General features: G+C 48.7%; 1 protein-coding gene across 9 annotated transcripts in view; it reads right to left on the bottom strand.

Annotated features, from left to right (window-relative positions):
* DPP6 (dipeptidyl peptidase like 6) overlaps positions 1-21,329 on the bottom strand; it is a 1,140,747-nt gene that overhangs the window by 80,944 nt on the left and 1,038,474 nt on the right. For all 9 annotated transcript variants that reach the window (XR_003306682.2, XM_026447005.2, XM_026447006.2 and 6 more), the window contains 6 exons: positions 16,663-16,786; positions 14,968-15,006; positions 9,398-9,505; positions 6,972-7,063; positions 4,920-4,967; positions 2,781-2,899 (listed from right to left, as the gene is read on the bottom strand). Coding sequence is in view for 8 of the 9 variants with exons in the window: in XM_026447005.2 (XP_026302790.1) it covers positions 2,781-2,899; positions 4,920-4,967; positions 6,972-7,063; positions 9,398-9,505; positions 14,968-15,006; positions 16,663-16,786 (530 nt within the window). In the remaining variant the exon portion in view is untranslated. The remainder of the gene's footprint in view (positions 1-2,780; positions 2,900-4,919; positions 4,968-6,971; positions 7,064-9,397; positions 9,506-14,967; positions 15,007-16,662; positions 16,787-21,329) is intronic.

Genomic DNA, 21,329 nt, shown 5'->3' with positions numbered 1-21,329 from the left:
GTGACAGAGCGAGACTCAATCTCAAACAACAACAACAAGTGAGCTGTTGGGTTCTGGATTCTGGGAGGGTCACCATGTGGAGCAGAGGTTAGTATGTGGTAGGAATATGACCGAGCAGCTCAGCCTCAAATCATGATTTAAACTATTTTTCTTTCTCCTCTCCTCTTCTACCTTCTCCCAGTCTCAAGATACCACCTTGAGACAAGCTGCGTATGTGTTATCTTTCATCTTGAAACCCAGCCTCAGAATGGGCTGTGGCCTCCACTCCCTTTCTTTTCCCATTCTACGCTCTCGTGCCTTATGCACATTTATTAACCCAGATGCTTGTGGAGCACACACTGTGCTGTCTTTTCTGCTCATGCATTTCCTTAAACCCTCCAAGGGTCAGATCCCGATAGGACCCAGATACCTCCAGAATTCTTTCTTTAACAAAAGACGTACTTCAAGGCTGAAACCCACTCATGGCTGAAGAGTGACTACAAGGCCGACTGTGATTAATTGATAACCTGGTAGGATCCACGATGGTGCCAGCCCCTTCACCAAATGAGACAATAATTAAAGAGGGGCCCCCACAGCCAGTCACATCCCTTGGCACCTCCTAACCCCCCAAGCTCTTCTGCATTCCAAATCCTTCTTCTTCTTTTTTTTTTTAAAGAAACCCTGTATTTCCTCCACAAATTGAAGAGTGGAATTGCTTTCTGCTCTTCCCCTTGCTGGCACAGATAATAAAGAAATATTGCTCCTTCATATCACAACTCATAATTATTTTGACTTCTTTCCATGAATGGTGAGAAGCCAGACCCTTCTTGCTTGTTATAGTAAGAATTTGGGAAGTACAAATCCATACTGTCGCTGTCTTGACCAGTGCAGACCTCAGAGCCCAAAGGCTCTGCCTCGTGCTGAGGCCAGACCAAGCCCCTCTGGCAAATGACCTCTGCCCCTGACTCAGGATCTCCAAGATAGAGGCTCTGTCACCTTTCTCATTCAACCATTGTTGCTTGGGGGCACTCTTCTCGAAACCTACTTCAATTTTTCACTTCTGTGTCTGATCATGACCTCCTGTGTGTTGAAGCTACCTCCTGCTTCTGAGACAGGATTCTGGTTCTGATTATGTAGCTCCTTCTAAGACTCTCTGGCTCCTAGTGGGTCTGCTTGCCAGTTTTCCCAATCCCTATGCCCCGTCAATCCCTATAATTTCCCAAGTTCTTATTTTACGAAGATCCTGCCCCAGGGAGACAGGAGTCACTGGGCTAGGAATCGGGAGACCTTGATGCTGGCCCTCTCTGTATCACTAGCTCATTGGGAATCAGGGAATCCACTCAACTTCTGGCTTAGGATTTGCCATCTGATACATGAAGTAGGTCAGTTAGATCTTAGGTTCTTTCCCCTACAGCACTCTATAATTTCAGACCCTTGGTGGCCTCCTTCTTGGGACGCACAGGAAAGAGGAATTTGGTACCATCAACTTTGAGGGAACTGGGGCACTAACATTATATTTCAGACGCATCCCCCTCATCCCTCCGTAGTCTCCTCGCTGTCTTAGAAGAATGTCAGGGGCTGAGCTTGTGTAGAGCAAGCGGCTGAGTGTTCCTGTTCTGTGGATTTTCAAGATTTTAGATGACACTGATAAAAAGAGAACAAAATCATGAAGCCATGAGCTCTCCAGCAGCTAGCAAAGACTAGCAAAGACATTTCTCTGATAAAAGTTATTCATTCTCCACCTATGGCTTAGGGCATTGAAACTCTAACTGAAGAGTGAATTGCTCCTGAACTCAGTCTCTGCCTGTAGCGTATTTTCATTCTTTGAGGTCATCGCAGGAGATCATATTTTGTTAGGACCATATTTATGACTTACCTTTCCATAGATTCATATCTTTCCAAGATACGGACAAGCAGCAAAAGCACCCTTTGTATCCCGTATGCAACATGGCCTACTCTTTTGTGCATGCCAGTTGGTGTGATCAAACTCTTGCAGTTTGGGATAAATTATCAATGAATTGGGACATAGGAAAATATTTTTATGAGACTTCTTTAACATAACCTCAATCCTTTTTTCTTATCTGGTCATTTGAGATGGAGTCTCACTGTGTTGTCCAGGCTGGAGTGTAGTGGTGGAATCTCAGCTCACTGCAACCTCCACCTCCCGGGTTCAAGTGATTCTTCTGCTTCAGCCTCCCAAGTAGCTGAGATTACAGGCATTCACCACCATGCCCGGCTAGTTTTTGTATTTTTAGTAGAGACGGGTTTTCACCATGTTAGCCAGGCGGGTCTCGAACTCCTGACCTCAGGTAAATCTGCCCACCTTGGCCTCCCAAAGTGCTGGGATTACAGGCGTGAGCCACCATGCCTGGTGATATTTGATCATCCTTAAATATGATTGAAAAGTTAATCTTTGAAATTGTTTTACGACCTTTATTGATGACTTAGGCTCATCACTGTGTAGGATATTTACCCCACCTAGCTCATGGGACTATTAGTTTTTGTGGACGATGGGAGACAAACTGTGAGATTACCAGCACAGCGTGCACAGACCACTCTGATGGTCTGCACCCATCAGCTGCACCCCTGTATGAAATGTAAAGTAGTCCCACTACCCCAGGATTTGATGTCCAGTCATCTTGCCCCCTGAGCAATGTTATCAGGTAGGCAGGATCCTCACCTGTTCTGGAATATGCTGTGCTCCCACCACAGCCGCCGCGCCCTCCCTGCAAGTGTGCCCACCCCTCCCTGCAAATGTGCCTGCCAGGGCTCTCTGCCCTGACGGGGTGGTAGGAGCTGACCTTCGCACTTGAGCAGGAAGAAGTCCATGCTGTGGCTGAAGGAAGCGCTGAAGTAGGTACAGTTCTCAACCAGGTCGCAGGAGAGGCACTGCCTGTTGAAGTTACCCACCGTGTTGGCACTGGAAGAGCAAAGGACACAGGGGTGAATGTGGGCGGAGAGGAGCCGCCCTCCACGCTGGGTTCTCCCCATGAGGGTGATCTGCAGAGCCCTGCTACAGACTCCACAGGCCTTTCTCCCTTTGTCTCCCTGCTGGAGCCCCTGAGACCACCCAGCTCCATTTCCACCTTTCTTTGCTAGTGGGTCCCTCCCACTCTCAGGAGCTATCAGCAACCTTGCTTGTGGTTCCCGGCAGACAGTCACATATGCCGCCTTCTCCCGGCTTTGCAGATGGCCTGGTGCAAGGAGCATGGAGTTGTCGGCGTTATGATCTAGCACTCTATCTGCACATGTCCTGTCTCTCTGAGTGGATGGCTAGCAATTTGAGAAGAGTAAACAGGGTAACGTATCTTCAAACTCTCTAGAGTTCCAAACGCTGGCATGCAAGCAGGCAGGGGCTGCAGCAGCACCAGTGGAACCGAACTCTGGCAGCTTCCAAAAGCCACGTCCCCTGACAGAGTGAAACCGCAAGAGCTCGCGCTTCCCATTCAATGGAGCTAGGCAAGTGGGAACCGGCTTGAAGATGTTACCCGGGACCACTGTGGTCAAGTGTCATTTCAAGTCAAGAAGGCCTAAAATGTGCTCCCTAAAATGGAAAGATCCTGAGGTACTGGATCTACCTGGAGGAAGTTCTTATCTGAACATTTTGCCCCCGGAGGGTCCCCTCTAACCATAGGTTTCAATATGAAGACTGTTGTTCCAGGAGTAAAGACATTTCATGGGAGAGAGAAGACAACCTTCTCATTCTGTAAGTTAGAGGATGGGGCCCCAGGCAGCCTCTCACGTTTATTAATTGGTGACATGCAGATTTCAATTTTCCTAGTAGACACGTGACGACGATGGAACATGTACACAGAGAAGCACATCTGTGACTCTCCCTCCACTGGCTCCCTCATGCTGACCTTATCCTCTCCGCACAGCTGCCGATGGCTGGGAAGGGAGGCTGCGTTCACCAGGGAGGCTTTCCAACGTCCCAGCAGTGGGGTAGGGGCAACAGGCACTGGCTCCATTTAGACCATGTGACACTGGCCTCAAGCCTCAGGTCTGCCCTGAACAACATTCTCTTCAGTGGCCCAGATGCTTTTAGGTGTGACTGGCTGCAGCCCTCCCATGCAGAGGCACGGGGAGGCAGCAGACACCCGCTCCTCACCTCTGTGGCCCTGGTAGAAAGTGCCCAGGGCTAATCTCACTTCACAACCCAAAGCCTCCTTTAGTGAGAACAGTGACTGGGCAGATGACAGGACTAAATGTAGAAGAGGGACACGCCCTAGAAAACACCCAGTCCCCCTCCAGGGTTCAGGGCACTGCGTGCCTGCCCTCTTTGAGATTTGGAAGCTTGTCCAAAGTCGCACAGTTGGGCTGTTGAGATGGAAAATTGCCTTTGGGGCCTCATCATAAATATGAGTCTTCTACTTTATAGCCATAGAATATTTGTGATTAATCTTTATTTTTTCTAATCAAATTTCATTCATTTACCCTGATCCCAAATAACTTTAGACTGCTTCCAAATTGAGGAGCTGCAAGATCATGCTTCCTGTCTTCCTCACGGCAGAGGCCCCAAAGCCAGTGAGCTGCAATGATGCCGGCTCCTCGCACTGACCCAATGGTTCATTTCCAAACCACACTCTGCTTCCTACAAACACTCAGTATGGGGAGGGGGCAGAATTCCTCTGAGGTGACACTGAACAGAGGTGAAAGGAAAGACGGCTAAAAGTCCATCCGTTAGCAGAAGAGGCAAGTGAGTGATGGGGAAAAGCCAAGTCAACAACAGCAGAAAAATAAAGCTTCAAAAGTCTCAAAACGACCCCTTTGGTGGCCTCTACAAGTTTCATTACTTTGCTCCGGACTCCACAGCTACTCCTCTGTGGTGGGGTCTGTCTTTGCTGCCCCTGCTTTCTGAATTGTTGAAAAGGTGCAATTCTGCAAAGCCTGGATGCCCTCCTAAGGGGGAGAACCCTGTGTGCAGGGGGAGCCAGAGCTACCTGTAGAGCTGTCGTCTCCGAGGCAGGTCCTCCGTGCTCAGGAAGTAGCTGCAAAGATCACCAAGGTGCACAGGGTTAGTTTGCTTCAGGGCACATCTGCACTTCACATTCCTGGCACTACCTCTATGGACACTCCTCAGGGACTGCTGCCCATGGCCTGCAGAGAGCAGCTCCCCTGTTCAGGTCCAGCTACACCTGTGGCCAGAGCAAGGGGTGGCCAGACACCTAAGGGCTGAGGGGCACCAGTGCAGATTCCATTGGCTTTGGGTGCTCCCTGTGCTGGTGCTCCTCTGCTTCATGGCCGGAGGATACTGTGGTTGGGGATGACACACACCTGAGTATGGATGTGGAATTCTTTTACAAGATCACACACCTTCTGAAGGGCAAGGAGCTGAGCACATTTAAGACAAGTTCAGACATAGAGCCTGGCCCAGTGAATACTTGTTGATTCATTTTCACCTAAGACCTCCCAATGCAGGAACCTTGGCTCTTACCCAGGGAGCAGGGAGGCAAAATTGTGGGGTGGGTGGTAAAGTCCTCCGACCTGGGCTCCCCTCATCTGAGCCAAATCTACCTGCTACCAACTGAATAACCTGGAGCAAATTACTTATTTTTGTTTTAATTTACTTATTTTTAAAATGGGGAAAGCAGTAAACCCACCTCACCTCATGGAACTGTTGTATTCAATGAGATAATGTCTGTAAAGCACTTGGCTTAGTGCCTGGACTAGTAAATACTGAATCAACATCAGTACTACCCCTACCACTGCTGCTAGAAAAGTGAATCAGCGTCAGTACTACCCCTACTACTTCCGCTAGAAAACTCAATCAACATCAGTACTATTCCTACTACTTCCGCTAGAAAACGCAATCAGCATCAGTGCTACCCCTACTACTGCTGCTGGAAAACTCAGTCAGCATCAGTACTGGCTCCATTTAGACCATGTGCCACTGGCCTCAAGCCTCAGGTCTGCCCTGAACAACACTCTCTTCCGTGGCCCAGATGCTTTTAGGTGTGACTGGCTGCAGCCCTCCCATGCAGAGGCACGGGGAGGCAGCAGACACCTGCTCCTCACCTCTGTGGCCCTGGTAGAAAGTGCCCAGGGCTAATCTCACTTCACAACCCAAAGCCTCCTTTAGTGAGAACAGTGACTGGGCAGATGACAGGACTAAATGCAGAAGAGGGACACGCCCTAGAAAACACCCAGTCCCCCTCCAGGGTTCAGAGCACAGCATCCCTGCCCTCTTTGAGATTTGGAAGCTTGCCCAAAGTCGCACAGTTGGGCTGTTGAGATGGAAAATTGCCTTTGGGGCCTCATCATAAATATGAGTCTTCTACTTTATAGCCATAGAATATTTGTGATTAATCTTTTTTTTTTCTAATCAAATTTCATTCATTTACCCTGATCCCAAATAACTTTAGATCCCTACTGTTTCTACTACCTGATCCCTACTACTGTTTCTAGAAAACTCAATCAACATCAGTACTACCCCTACCACTGCTGCTAGAAAACTCAATCAGCATCAGTGCTACCCCTACTACTGCTTCTAGAAAATTCAATCAGCATCAGTGCTACCCCTACTACTGCTTCTAGAAAACTCAGTCAGCATCAGTACTACCCCTACTACTGCTGCTAGAAAACTCAATCAGCATCAGTACTACCCCTACCACTGCTGCTAGAAAACTCAATCAGCATCAGTGCTACCCCTACAACTGCTTCTAGAAAACTCAATCAACATCACTGCTACCCCTACTACTGCTGCTGGAAAACTCAATCAGCATCAGTACTACTCCTACTACTGCTGCTAGCGCGGTTCCCCTCACGGGCTGGCTGCAAGCCTGTGTCCTCAGGATGCTGCAGCTCTGGAAGCTGGACTGCTGAGACAGGAATCTACGATACATTTTCATGAAGAAACTAGGAGTTAGTGATGCTGCCTGAGGAGGAAAGAGGAGGCCTCCCATGCTCCTGTACTCCATGAGTGTAACTGACAAACAATAACAAACGTGTCCCATTGGCCAGTAAGATGGGGCAGGCCCCTGGTTGTCACTCACATCTTATTCCCCTTCTCGTCGTAGGCTAGGATCTTGGTCACGTCCCAGTCCCCGGAGGTGATGGACTGGATGTTGTCGTTGCTGCTGTTGGGCTGAAACACACAGACACGGCATCAGGAGCAGACACCGGTGTCCCGGCATGGCTCTTCATCCTCCAACTGTTTTGGACACCAGGCGACAGGGGCTGCCATTCTCTGTGTAGGAAGGGCTCTCTGTCCCTTCTGCCTACTCCTCTCCTGGGAGGCAACATCCTCCTTGAAGCTTCCCGACCAACCCCAGGCCCGAAGCCTCCCCCACCCCTGAACGTCAGTGGTGGGGAACAGTGCCCTGTCCTCTTTGGTGGCGCAAATCACTTGGACCTGGCCTCCAACCACAATGGAAGCAATCTCAGGAGAATTGATGCCTTATAGGCCTTTTTCATTTGTAAATCTAATTAGTGGAGCCATTACTGAAGGGGGACCAGTGAGGGAGGAAAGAGACAAATGCCGGGAGGTGGATGAATTCAGGGAGGGAAATTGAGAGAAGAATAAACGGAGGGAGAAAGGGCGCCCCCTGCTGACGCTGACAAGGACGGCTCGGACCTGTATTGCCACACTACAGGTCCCGCACGTATTGTCTTCCCGATGTGCCCCTTGAGCTAAGAAGAACGGTAACAGACAATGGTAAGACACATGGTAACAGAAGAGAGGACAGGGCCGTCTAGGCAGCAGTGATGCTTCAGTGCGGATTTGAAAAGGGGTAGCTGTTCTGGATGGCAGGTGCCCTGGGAGGTGGGCGCAGAGCAGGTGGAGACTAAACTAGGGGGAGGGCCCAAGGCACACACTCTGGGGGCTGCAGACTCAACCATGGAGGTTTGGGGGCAGCAGGGCCTGGGGGCACAGAGAGTGTGCAGGAGAGGCTCGGGAGTTTGAAGCAGGTTTGGAAAGGCAAGGCTCTGCGGGACCCCCAAGGGGTGCCTCATGGGTGGTGCAGGAGACCTGCTTCCTGCTGGAATGTTTGATAGGGCTCTGGGCAAATACAGAGACTGGGGGCCAAATGAAAACACTGAAGCATTTATAAATCTTTTTTTTTTTTTTTTTTTTTGAGACAGTATCTCACTCTGTCACCCAGGCTGGAGTGCAGTGGCATGATCTCAGCCTACTGCAGCCTCCACCTCCTGGGTTCAAGCAATTCTCCTGCTTCAGCCTCCCAAGTATCTGGGACTACAAGCATGTGCTACCATGCCCAGCTAATTTTTGTTTCACCACGTTGGCCAGGCTGGTCTTGAACTCTTGACCTCAGGTAATCCACCGCCCTCGGCCTCCCAAAGTGCTGGGATTACAGGTGTGAGCCACCCCACCAGACCAGCATTTTAAAACCTTGATCTAAGTGGTGTAAAATAGTAAACAAAATAATGTAGGGTGGTAGAAGGAAGACCATAGGAAAAAGCAAAGGCAACAGCTTGCAGACATTCTATCAGTCGTGCCATGAAGTGCACTGAGAACAAATTGCACCTGAACCTCCGAGAGATGCCATTTCCATCCCAGGAGTTCCACAGCCCCCACCCCGATTCCATCAAAGCTGCTCTTAATCGGGATGTTCTTGGATTTTTTTCTTTTGAAATTGCCTTTGGGGCCTCATCATAAATATGAGCCTTCTATGTTATAGCCATAGAATATTTGTGATTAATCTTTTCTCTAATCAAATTTCATTCATCTACCCTGATCCCAAATAACTTTAGACTGCCTCCAAAACTAAGGAGCTCCAAGATCACGCTTCCCTTCTTCTTCAGGGCAGAGTCCCCCAAAGTCAACATCATGGCAGCCCCGTCCTGCAGGTGTGAGGCTCCCTGAGGTGACCTCTGCAGGAGACGCTGACCCCGGGATGTCTACTTTTGGTCCTAAATTCATGTATATTAATCTCTGAGGTTCCCTACCCAGGGATGCTCCGTTCCTAACATGCCACACCCCAGAACCAGTGAGTGATGACTGGTAGTGGTCACATAATAAAATAATACCTGTATCTAGCTCCGGGTGGAGATGGGGCAGTGTGGGAGGCTGAACCCCTGAAGGACGTTGAGTGCATGGAGTCATGCCTCGGGGGGAGTATGTTAAGGAGACCCCCAGCAGAGGGAGAAGGAAAGGACCTCCGGCACAGATGGTCCTCCAACGTCCTCAGCCTTACACTGAACAGGGGACCCCAGGGTCTCTGCTGACCTTGGCAGAAGCGTCATTCACGTTCTCACACACGACCAGATAGAGCAAGGCTCTACCAGGCCTGATGGGAACCTCTGCACTCACCAGCACCATGCTCTGCGCTGCCTTTGGGAGTCACCTTCAGTTTCCTTGAGGTCCTTGAAAACAGGTGTGCCCAGCCCTAGAGGCTGTCACCCCACGGCCTCTAGCAGGCTAGTTTCTAGTTCAGTTTTGGAAACTCGCAGGACTTACCTGGGACGAGGACACTGTGATGTGATAGAATTTCCCTCGTCCTCCCTGGGGGATCGCTCTGATGAAGAAGAACTTTCGGCCATCCTTGGAGAACACAGGTTCTTCATTCTGTGGACAAAGGCCACGGATGAAACCACCACTAAAACATCATTTACTTTGAAGAGGTTGAACCAGGATAAAATACACCCTGAGATACATTTTCTGTGTGATTTTTAAGGAGAGGTATAGTTGAAATAATAAGTGCTCGGTGAGGCCGTCACTTTCCTTGGGAATCATGAGTCAACTGTTCTGTTTTCTTAAAGAAAAAGAACGAGGAATTAAGAGGCTACAGCTTTGGCAGTGGCAAATAAAAAGGCATCCCTCAGTCTACACAGCGCCGAGACAAAGACCAGCCCTGTGTGCACGCCAAGCTCACCAGTGAGAACAGAAACTCGGCTCTCATATCTCAAAAGGGGGTGCTTCCCCCCTCGATTATTGCCCATCGAAACCAGAGTGTATTGTGAGATTTCTCCAGTGGCATTTATTATATATCAGAGAAAAACATAATTCTCAACAATCACAAACAAGATTTTGCCTAAAAGCAAAATCTGTTCTTTCAATCCTGTCTTTTCTCCTTATTTAATACAACTGATCTCACACTGAATAGCCCATCAAGAAGGCAAGAAAAAAAAAGAAAAGAAACACAAGGACAAATGCCACGGATTCTAAAACGCAGGTGGGAAGGGACGGCAGTCCCAGGGACGTGCTCCACCTCGGGCCATACTGGATGACAACATTTGCTTGGATCTACTGTCACTTTTCCCTGGAAACAGAATCAGCATGCCCAGTTTTCCCTGGGGGACAGGTTCTGGGCTGGATTTAGGGCAGGTGTCGCCACCGTCTCTGCCTACTCCCCGGACAGTGAACAGCCACGGGGCTCAGCCTTCCACCAGCTCACAGAGTGGCCGTCACTTTCATGGGTGAAAGGGATTTTGCTACCACGGTACTTTGGCCTCTCTGAAGCCCAAGTTTGAAAGTTCCCATCCGTGAACACTAATTAGTTAGTTACGAGATGTATTTTCTGACTCAAGGAGCTTCACACTAAGGCAGGGATGAGAACAAATGGTAAATAAACCCCAGCTGGCACAAGGAAAACTCATTTCCCTACAGTGAATGAACCCATGCAGATATGATATGCCCAGAGAAATAAACTAACATGTGATTAAAATGACATTTAATCTTCATGAATATTTGCAATAAAATGAAACCTTTAATCTGCAAACATTTATTTTTCTATTTAGAGTTGGAAGCATGGTATTTAAAAGCAGAGGAAATGGGAAAACCAGCGGTTAATTTGGCTTTTAAAATGCACTTCTATTTGCCAACTGTGGAGTGGGTAGGGCTATATTCCCTCAGTTTTCTGGGGTAAATGTTTGCATGTTTGGCAGAGAAAAATACTCTTAATAAATGTAATAAATAATTAATTCTGGCCAGAAGCATTGTTTTCATAATGAGAAGGCCTCCACCGTTGTGACGTCATCTCTACCTTGTCTTGGAAACATTCCCTGGAACACAGGTGAAGCCTCTGAGTCTCTCTGAGAACCGGTGTCTCACGTGGTTAATGTATTTTTAGTGACAAAGTGTAATGATTGTTGACCAGGGACCTGGATTTTATCCTGACTCTGTCTCTCATTTGATTTTGGGGGAAGCGTTTCGAGTCTCTCTGGATGACAGAGTTTATCACACACATGCCTGGTTTCCTCAGCTCCACTCACGAAGGAGCCCTTTTGACTGATGAGAACTTCTTTGGGAGCCATTTGTAGCATTTTTGCCAGTTTTTTCCCCATGGTTCAGATATAATAATTTTGTCTAACCCCGCCACCCCAGACCAAATTTTGAAATCGCAAAACCAAAATTCCGATTAAAGAGGAAAGACAGTCAGAAATTGATCCATAGAACCAATCCTTCAACCAAAACAATAGGCTCTGGGGCTCTACGGCAGATGCAGATGTTTCTGGCAGAGGATCCTCCTGGGTCTGTATCAGGACTGACTTTGCAGGGTCAGGGCAGTGGTGACAGAGTGTGTATGTGGCAGCGGGGATTGCCTGTTTCTCGAATATTCCCAGAGGAGAGGGAACTTGGTGGGTCACCACACAAGCATTTGCCTCTGCTTTTTAGCTCATGCAGAATCTCTACGGGTGACCGTACTGAGGATTCCAGGAAGGAGTTGGGCAGAGAAGACAGGAAGATGAACGGCTCAGATGAACAGCTCAGATGACACAAAATTAGCAGGCTCGCTATAGCTCACCTCTGTTCTTGCATTGGGTCCTCAGAAGACCGGTGGACCTAAGCAGGTCAGGTCTCCTTGAGGTCTGCAGGACTTTCCAGATGCCAGTCTCTCCTGGGCCAGCTGGGGCAAGCTTCTGTGACCCATTGGAGATGGATGGGTAGAGGGCATGCGGCCTCCATGTGTCTTACTCGTGCCCGTAGCCTTCCCAGGAAAACCCCCTTAGGCTCTGTCTGAAGCAGCAGTCAATGGCTTCACTGGCAGCAGGTGGCAGGTCCAGCCTCAAAAAGTTACTAAGCTGTTCTCCAGGATCTCACAGTATCTTGAGGGATGCAGAAACATTATGGATTATTTTTGAAAAATAGGGTCCATGAATTCCCTTACGAAAAGAACAAGGCCATGAGAAACTGTTTGAAAGTAAATCTTCCTGCAGACCATGGAGCTGTGATCTTCACAGGTGCAGACTCACACCTGTAGGGTCTTCAGAGACATCCTGACTTCCCAACTGCTGCCATGGGCAGGGTGCCCCAACCCAGTGTCACAATCACAACTGCAGCTGATGGGCCAACCTGACCCAGGGACGCGCCATCCCAGGAAAACACACCTGTCACAGAACCTTACGTTTCCAACTCATGACAGCATTGTTTAAGCAGCTATTTTTAAAATTTAGCTGTGTGCTTAGTAAATGCTTTAAACTTTACATTTGAAAACAGTAAGAATTATTTTAATTCATGCTACCTTTTAAGTGTTGACTGGATTCTGCTTGGAAGGATCTGGTTTCCGGAATCCCATTCAGGCTGTCTTACCCTGCACTTGGGTAGCTGTTCTCACATGGACGATGAGACACACAATCACTAATACAGGAAAGTCCTGCTGACGACCTCGGCTCTGTAGCTACTCTGCAGAGCTGATGAAGTGCGCACTGGAGGACAGAACCACGGCCCCCCATGGGCCTCAGGGACCACGTACTCTGCTGTCCATCCAGAGGGCAGAACCGGAGGTGACCAGCCGGGAAGCCAGCTCCCCCCATGAGAATGCCTCTTGACGGGGACAGAGAAGCATAGTGGACACGTGCACCTTGCTTTCCCACAGCCTCCCTGCCCCCAACAAAGAATCACGTTAGTCTGCTCTTTTAAGCACGTCCCTCACCTCCTCCTGTTCAAACACAAAGTGGGCCAGGCATAGGGCCACCTGCTCCATGCCCACCACGCTTTTCCCGGCTCCCACTCCCACCAACACCCTAATACCTCAGCCCTGCTTCTCAATGTCTGAGGATCACCTTTGTGTCCCGCATCACGGGCGTGACGCGAACGTCTCATCTCCCCATCTAGGATGTACCATCTTTGAGAGCTCATGCTCTAGCTTATTCGTTTTTTAAAAAAATTGTTGAGGTAAAATTCCCATAACACTAAAGAAAACACATTAATAAAAATGAACAATTGAGTGGCATTTAGTCTATTCACAGTGCTGTGCAGCCACCACCTCCATCTAGTTCCAAAATATTTCCACCACCCCAAAATAAACCCCTGTTCATTAACCTGTTCCTCTCCATACTGTCCCCGGCCTTGGGACACCACTGATCAGCTTTCTGTTTCTATGAGTGTATTTATTCTGGATATTTTACATAGATGGAATTGCATGATAAGGTAGCCTTTTGTGTTTGTTATTAGATGTGCTATTCACAACAGCCAAAAGGTAGACACAACCCAAATGTCCATCAACAGACAAACAAACTGGAATATACTGGAATACTATTTCAGTTCTTCTTATGGCTGAATAATATTCCAGTATATGTATTATATTGTGTATATATATGTATATATACATATAACACACACATATATATGTATAATATTCCATGATATATACTACATACATATTCTGGAATATTATTCAGCCATAAGAAGGAATACAATTCTGACACACACCACAACATGGGCTCAGTGATAGTAGCCGACTTATTTTTTGAAATCCACAGCCTATCATGGTGCCTGGTAAGATCCATAAATATTGGTTGAACACGTGATCTATAGATAATGGAGTTTACAAAATGATCCTCTCATTGTAAGCTCTCTGACAATTTGTCTGATGTGAGATGAACATCATAATACTATTTTTGATATGTATGCTTATATATTTGGTTCAGTTGGCATTCAAGAAATTTCCAGCATGCTAATGTGTGAGTGTTCCCTAAGTCTTCCCTCTTCCCAATATCTTCTTGGCTTGAACTTGGCACCCAAATTGGGACATGCGAAATGAAAGTGGCCATGTGGAGCCATTCCTCTTGTGAATAAGAGTGGCACAGAGCAGAAACAGGATACATTTCGGAGTAGCCCGTCCACTGATGAGGCTCTGACTTCTGAGACATTTATATTCCTGACTCCGCAGGCAGAAGCAGTAGCCCAGCAGTTATAGTGCTGGAATGTTCTTGGAGAGCCATCATGATAGTTTTGTCCAGCTTCAGTTATTTTCCATAAATAGGATATCCCATATCGATGAAGAAGCATACCTGTGTCTCTACCATAATTCATGAAACTCAAGTCTGGTTTGACTTTCTCCACAGTCTTTAAGACAATTTTCATCCCCTTAGGAAGGACAAGGGGACAGGAAGCTTCCAAAGCTTTTTCACCTGTTCTTCTTAGCGTCAGAGTGTGGAATGAGACAAAAAGGCTTGAAGAAATAAAATACTGATACTTTCTGCACAAGTTTAATTTAGAAAAATTGTCTCAGAATGATTTGCTTAGGCTTCTCCTGATCTCTTTTGGTCTCAAATTCCTAGAGTCTGTTTTAATGTGTGTTCCTTTATTCGAGCTAGGGATGAAGACTCCCCCAGGAGGGTTTGCAGTTATGTCCCTGAGGACGGGCCTTATAGAATCACAGAGGAGGTGACTCCAAATGAGACACCAACAAAACCACCCCTGGCAATAAACAGGGATATCCACCACTTTTCCACCCTTTTACTATAGTAGATTATGTCAAGCCACCTTTCATGGACTCTTCATTTTCAATTTACCAAGGTGCTGGCATCTAACTGCAAGCTGAGGTCTCACCAAACATCGTCCGCTCTGAGGAGCTGTGATTTTTACATGGCCCTCCCTGGAACTCAGATTCTCTGGGAGCTCTCTGGGCTGCCCTGGAGAACGGGAGGCACTGTGAGCAGAGCCGGCACACCGTCTGTTTCTGCCTGGGGAGCCCTGTGCGATTTACTCTGAGAAGCCGTTCTACGGTTGTTGAAGCTCTGAGAGCCAGCCCTGGGGTGGATCGGGTGGAGGTGACCTTGGGGACCCGGACGTGCAGTAGTTACCTGTCTGTGGAGCCAGGCCTCACTTTCATCCTCGTGTTTCTGAAATGAAATGAGAGCATTAGACAAGAGGGTTTTTTTCCCCCATGTATTGTGTCTGCAACCAACAGTGCGGAAAACAATTTGGCTTCACCTACACGGTGGCTGCACAAGCATCGCACGGCTGCCATGGCAGCTCCGGGAGGAGGCAATCCCAAGCTCTCCTGTTAGTCTCGTGTGTGGCTCAGAGCCGAACACAAGTGTCCTCGAATGAGAAAATGCCACTATCCCTAGCAACAAGGACAAACGCGTGGTGGGAAAGAACCCTGTAGAGGAAGATGGCGCGTGTACCAGGGGGCGGTCATCACTGCCCTGGCATCTGTCCATATAACAGTGAACCTCAGGCTACACTGAGTCAGAATGTGTGGACATTGTGTCCAGATCCCATTCTGGAACACTGAGTAACACTCCTGGTGGACCAGAAACCCTTTGAAAGGGGCTAAAGCATATAGGAAAAGTAGGTCTCACAGTGGTCTGTGGAAAGGTGCAAACAAAAGAAACACAAAACCTCAGATACCAAACTCAAGCTGTGCAGCACACGTGTCATCCGGAGGCGCCATGGGCCTGGTGCTTGCGCAGACTGGACCTCCGGGCCCCTGGAGCACGCCTCTGTCATGGGTTATAGCAGGAAGCAGAATCTGCTGCTGACACTGAAGGCTCAGGGGCATGAAGAAGTTGCAGATTACAAGCTATTTTTAGATGCCTTCTTTGTGTCCTCTCATTCCTTCCTTCCTTCCCCTCAGGCAAGCTCATCAGAATAGCCTGGAATCTGCCCCAGCTTAGATAAAAGGTCACGCAAGACTGACCACCTTAGAAAGGAATCACAGTGCTTAGGATCACAGTGACAGCTGCTGTGTTAGGAGCATCTCAAGAAAAAAAGCCTGCAAGCCTTGGCCCCCCTCAGCTGGGAGATAGAAACTTAAGATCAAAAAGGGCTTTCTGAAAGATCTGCCTGAATGTATTAATCGATTTTATTTGATTTTTACAAAACTCGCCACAAGGGGACCTGCTTCTGGGGGCCCTGATGGAGCAGTGTGGAGTGGGGAGGTCCCATCCCATGGGGCCGAGGGTGAGCGCAGTGGGTCGCCTGCCTGCTCCACCCGGGCGGCCTCTCTTAGACTTGATTTTTCCTTTGTTTACTCTTTGAGCATTTTAATTTTCTTTCCCCTACGTTTACCTCCTCTCATTACACACTGAATCAGCCTGAGGCTCCTAGAAACATGGCTGGCCCCACCAGCACCTGCGGAGGGACGCACGCCTGGGGCCCGCTGGGGGAGGCTGTCGGCGGGGTCTGGGGAAAGGCAGGGCCCCTCCTCTCTGAGCATCAGCTGCAACGGGGACGCTCACTTAGGTGACAGCGGTGAGCGCGGATAAAGGGAGCGACACGCAGTGAACTGTGGACGGCGTCCAGGTGCCAGGCGCGGGGTGACTCTGGCGATTCACGGATGGGTTCGGCCGGGTCTGCGGCAGCGCCTGCATCAGCCACGAGGTGGCAGCCACGCCGGAGCCGGGACTGTGCCGCAGGCGCCCCGCAGCAGCTCGGCGGCCGGTCCCCACGTCCCAGGCCCGAGGGCTGAGACGACTCTGGCGCCACCTCGGGCGCGTCTGGCCATTGGTTCTTCACCCGTTTCCCCCCGCCAACCCCCACAGCCCGCGTACCTTTGTGCAGACCCCCGTGGTGGCGTCGCAGAGGGTGAGGATGGACACGTTCTGCGCCCGGTTCAGCCAGGTCACGGCGACCTTGGTGCTGGTGGCCCACTTCACCATGGTGATGTAGTACTCCCTGGAAACGCCAAACACAGCATGAGTAGCTTGGCAGGACCCCCGCACGACAGAAGCCAGGGCACCGCCGACCCCAGCCCTGGACACGGGAGCCAGGGGCCGGAGCGAGTGGTGACACAGCCAGCCTGCCAGCTTCTGAAATCCGGTTTCTCAAGAATCTGCACTGACGCGGGACTCTGAGGGGCTGCCCAGCCACTACCTCGTGCTAAATAAACCCAGAGGCACTGGGAGTTGCCTGTCACTGCGTGTGGCTGCCCTGGGGGTGAGGGGCGTGGGGGCTGCTCCGTGGGTTTTGAGGTCACGTCTCTCCAGCTGATGCCTTGACTTTCACACCGCAGTACCAGACAAACGCACAACTAACCACCTACCTGATCGGGACAGCCAGGGGTCCCGGGAGGCAGGACAGAGAAAGAACCTGAAAAGGGCTGGCGGGAGGCCCCAAAGAGTGACACAGGGTGAAAAGCATCCCAGCCTGGGCTGCTGAAGGCTCCATTCTCTAATTCCTCCTCCTTAAAGATAAAATACCCAGGAACACTCTCTAGCTAATTAGGGAAATTGGTTCATGGCTCTGGGCTTCAGGCAAACTTGGTTTGCTATCTTAAGGGTCATGTGCCTGATTCTGCCCAAACCTGAAACTACCACAGGCTCTGTGCCGCTCTCTACCTAGCCCAAGGGGTACTGGGACTTCTGGGAATTCATCCAGTCACGCAGAACCCTCCAAAAACCAGATTAAAAAATACAATTTTACATTTAAGAGGAAGAAGAAAGTGTTCAGAAAATTAATGTCCCAAAAAGACTATTCCCAGGTGAATCCCAGAATGTTCTAGAAGCCAGCTAATGCGCATTCAATCACTCACCCCTTCTCTATCTATAATGAGATCTACTGTTCAGAATGATTACTTTGTGGTCTTACAAGATCTTTTATCACTAAAGACAGCAGTACATTCACTAGACAATTCCTGGCCAGTGGGAGAGGGACCTCACTACACTTAATAATTATTTTAACAGAAAGGACTAAGTAGCCAGGTGCCTTGGCCGGAGCCTCAGTTAACCAGGAGATTCCAGTGCCGCATCTCCCCCATTTCCAACACCTACTTGTTAATCAAGGTTCTTAATAACTTGACCTAAATCAGGACCATGTGGCAAACAAGAGGAACAGTGGCAAGCCGGTGAGGGCCTGAGATGGGGGCTGCTGGTGCACGGCCCGGAAGGGAGGTCTGCAGCTGCCTACTGTGGTCTTGGGGAGTCCCTGAGGACTGGGGTGGTGAGGAGGCATACAACCCAAGAACACAGGAGGGGCGCTCAGCTGTAATCCAGCTGTCATGCCTTTCAACCTGCTCCATTTCTGTGACGTCCGAAACATGGTTGTTTTTCTTCACACAATCTGCGCCCCACACTGGCCTGCCCTAGAGCCTGGCCTGCCCTAGAGCCTGGCTTGCATGTCCACAGGGGCCATGCTCTCTCCCTGCTCTACATCCTGGCTCTGGCACTGAAAGGTGGCACATCCTGCCAGCAACATTCACCAAAGGTCCTGCTTTGCTGTTTCACGGCCCAAAGGCGGGGACATTTGGTCATTATTTACAATGAGATTACAATTATGAGATTTGGTCATTATTTACAATCATAAGAAAAAAATGTATTCCACTTTTGTCCTTAAATATAATTCAAGGTCTGTGCCTAGCTCTTGCTTCACATGGAACACTTTTATTTTTTTAATGATGTTTTAACTGGACTTTGAGTCCACACTGGAGGATGCTGAAGAGAAGCCATGGGGACAGACATGTGCGAGAGCCACATGGGGACTGTGGTCGCAGATTCCACGTCCACGTTGGGGGCAGTGGCGCAGCCACAGGGAACCCTGCACTTACTCCCTCAGCAAACACATTTTGTCTGCATGCAATTAAGAAAGAAGAAGTAAGGTCTCCTGGAATGACTATTTCTTCCCCTTAGGTCCTTCATACTAATTAGGAAGAATGCTGCTTTTGTTCTCAACTGTTGGAAACATTCATTCATCCTATGCCTCTTTCTGCTTTTTATAGTGTTCTTTTGTACAAATAATCTTCATCTAGGCCAAATATGACTACACACTATTCTCAGTTTTTCTATTTCTTAATTTGGAAGTGAAATGTTATAAATCAAAAGGAGATGGCAAGCCTTCTCTTGATGCCTCTGGAGCAAATCATGCTGGAAATGTCACTAGGCTGAGTACGACTGGATGGAGCCAGGGGGCTGGGGTGTGCAGCATCAACAGCAGTGAGATGGCCCACGGAGCCATGGTACTGTTCCTGCTTAAAGCTCGTGGTCACAAAACGTGGACATACAGTGACAAGCCCGCTTCACGGCTTTAGAAGGAGGCAAGGATGTGTTACTCTGGTGTGGTTTGTTATTTTCTAGAAGTAGCAACCACACTGTTTCTTTATTCAGAGTCTGATATGGTTTGGCCATGCCCCCACCCAAAGCTCACCTTAAGTTGTAATAATCCCCACATGTCAAGGGCGGGGCCAGGTGGAGATAATTGAATAATGGGCGTGGTTTCCCCCATACTGTTCTCATGGTAGGGAGTAAGTTCTCACGAGATCTGATGGTTTTATAAACGGCAGTTTCCCTGCACACACTCTCTTGCCTGCTGCCATGTAAGGTAACCCTTTGCTCTTCCTTTGTCTTCCACCATGAATGTGAGGCCTCCCAGACATGTGGAACTGAGTCCATGAAACCTCTTTTCTTTCTAAATTACCCAGTCTCAAGTGTGTCTTTATTTCACTTATTTATTTATTTTTATTTTTATTATTTTTTGAGACAGAGTCTCACTTTATTCCCCAGGCTGGAGTGCAGTGGCACAATCTTGGCTCACTGCAACCTGCATCTCCTGGGTTCAAGCAATTCTCATGCCTCAGCCTCCCAAGTAGTTGGGATTACAGATGTGCGCCACCATGCCTAGCCAATTTTTGTGTTTTTAGTAGAGATGGGGTTTCACCATGTTGGCCAGGCTGGTCTCAAATTCCTGACCTCAAGTAATCTGCCAGCCTCGGCCTCCCAAAGTGCTGGGACTACAAGCAAGGACCACTGTGCCTGGCCTTGAGTATGTGTTTATTAGCAGTGTGAGAACTGACTAATTCAGAGCCCCAAGTAAAATGTCCAGTTACATAAAGTGAGTGCCAGATCATCTCTCTCTTCCCTCCCTTCCTCTCCTCCCTCACTCCTTTCTTCCCTCTCCCTTCCTCCCTCCCTCCCTTCTTTCCTTCCTTCTCTTAGTTTGTAATATGAAGCTGTTTTACTGAGAAGAAATATAATTGTACTAAAAATTAGGACTCTTAAATGTGGACCCACTCTGCCTCGTGGATCGTCCCTGGGTCAAGGGGCAGAATGTGGCTCACCTCAGAGGCCTGAGAAAGCCTTGGTTCTACAACTAATTTTATACGGTGCTTCAACCCTCAGTTTCTTCATTTGTGTAATACGAATTTTTAAAGCCTGGTGGCACCCTTAGAGATGTTATGGTGATGAAATACAATGTGAAATATTTTTAAATACCCAAAACAATAAACACTATTTAGGGAATTTATAAAGATTATATAATAAGATTTCTTTTTACATACATGCATCCATAAGGGCTCCACCTCTACGTAAGGAAGCCGTGATTCTCACGTTTTGGGCAGTTCTGTGCCTCTTCTAATCCTGTTGCCATTTATCATTAAGCTTTTGGGCCCCTTGTGCCGACCTGCCCTGAGAGCTTGACGCTGCCTCATGACCCACACAGCAGCATCTCATCTCTAGTCAACATTTCTTAAGTCCGTGAGTTGTATCAATGAGTACGCCTGGTGCCAAATACATTTTATTTTTTATGTGTTTTGGACAGAGTCTCGCTCTGTTGCCCAGGCTGGAGTGCAGTGGCGCGATCTCAGCCCACTGCAACCTCCGCCTCCCGGGTTCAAGCGATTCTCATGCCTCAGTCTCCCAAATAGCTGGGATTACAGGCGCCCGCAAACATACCCAGCTAATTTTTGTAGTTTTAGTAGAGATGGGGTTTCACCATGTTGTCAGGCTGGTCTTGAACTCCTGACCTCAAGTGATCCACCCACCTCGGCCTCCCAAAGTGCTGGGATTACAGGCGTGAGCCACTGCGCCCGGCCCCAAATACATTTTGGTTATTTTCTAAAAATCAAGTCGGTGTACAAGGGTGAAGCATCACCACCAACAGGGCGATCTGGAAGGTGTTCTAGCAGCTTCCTGGGGACAAGGTAGGCACCTCGCGAGGAAGTGACGCTTTGGAAAAAAGGACATTCTTTTGCTCTATAAGGTTTGTAGTCACACTTCTGCTGCTGGAAGGGGAAATAAAATATTTACTTGCTCACTGACGCCTCTCCGAAGCAGAACTCCCTAGGTAGAAGTGAAGCTGTCCTCACTCCTAATACATTTTCCAGTTTTCTTCGTTTCAAAGCTGTGAGCCCGGACAGCTGCACAGAGAAGAAGTGGAACAGATCTGACTGGATGGCTGACGTGAGGACCAAGGCTGAGCCTCACTGCACGGCTGGGGTCAGGGCCAAGGC

The sequence above is a fragment of the Piliocolobus tephrosceles genome, chromosome 8 (genome assembly GCF_002776525.5).
Source record: "Piliocolobus tephrosceles isolate RC106 chromosome 8, ASM277652v3, whole genome shotgun sequence".
Taxonomy (NCBI): domain Eukaryota; kingdom Metazoa; phylum Chordata; class Mammalia; order Primates; family Cercopithecidae; genus Piliocolobus; species Piliocolobus tephrosceles.
This window is presented reverse-complemented; position numbering and strand designations above follow the sequence as displayed.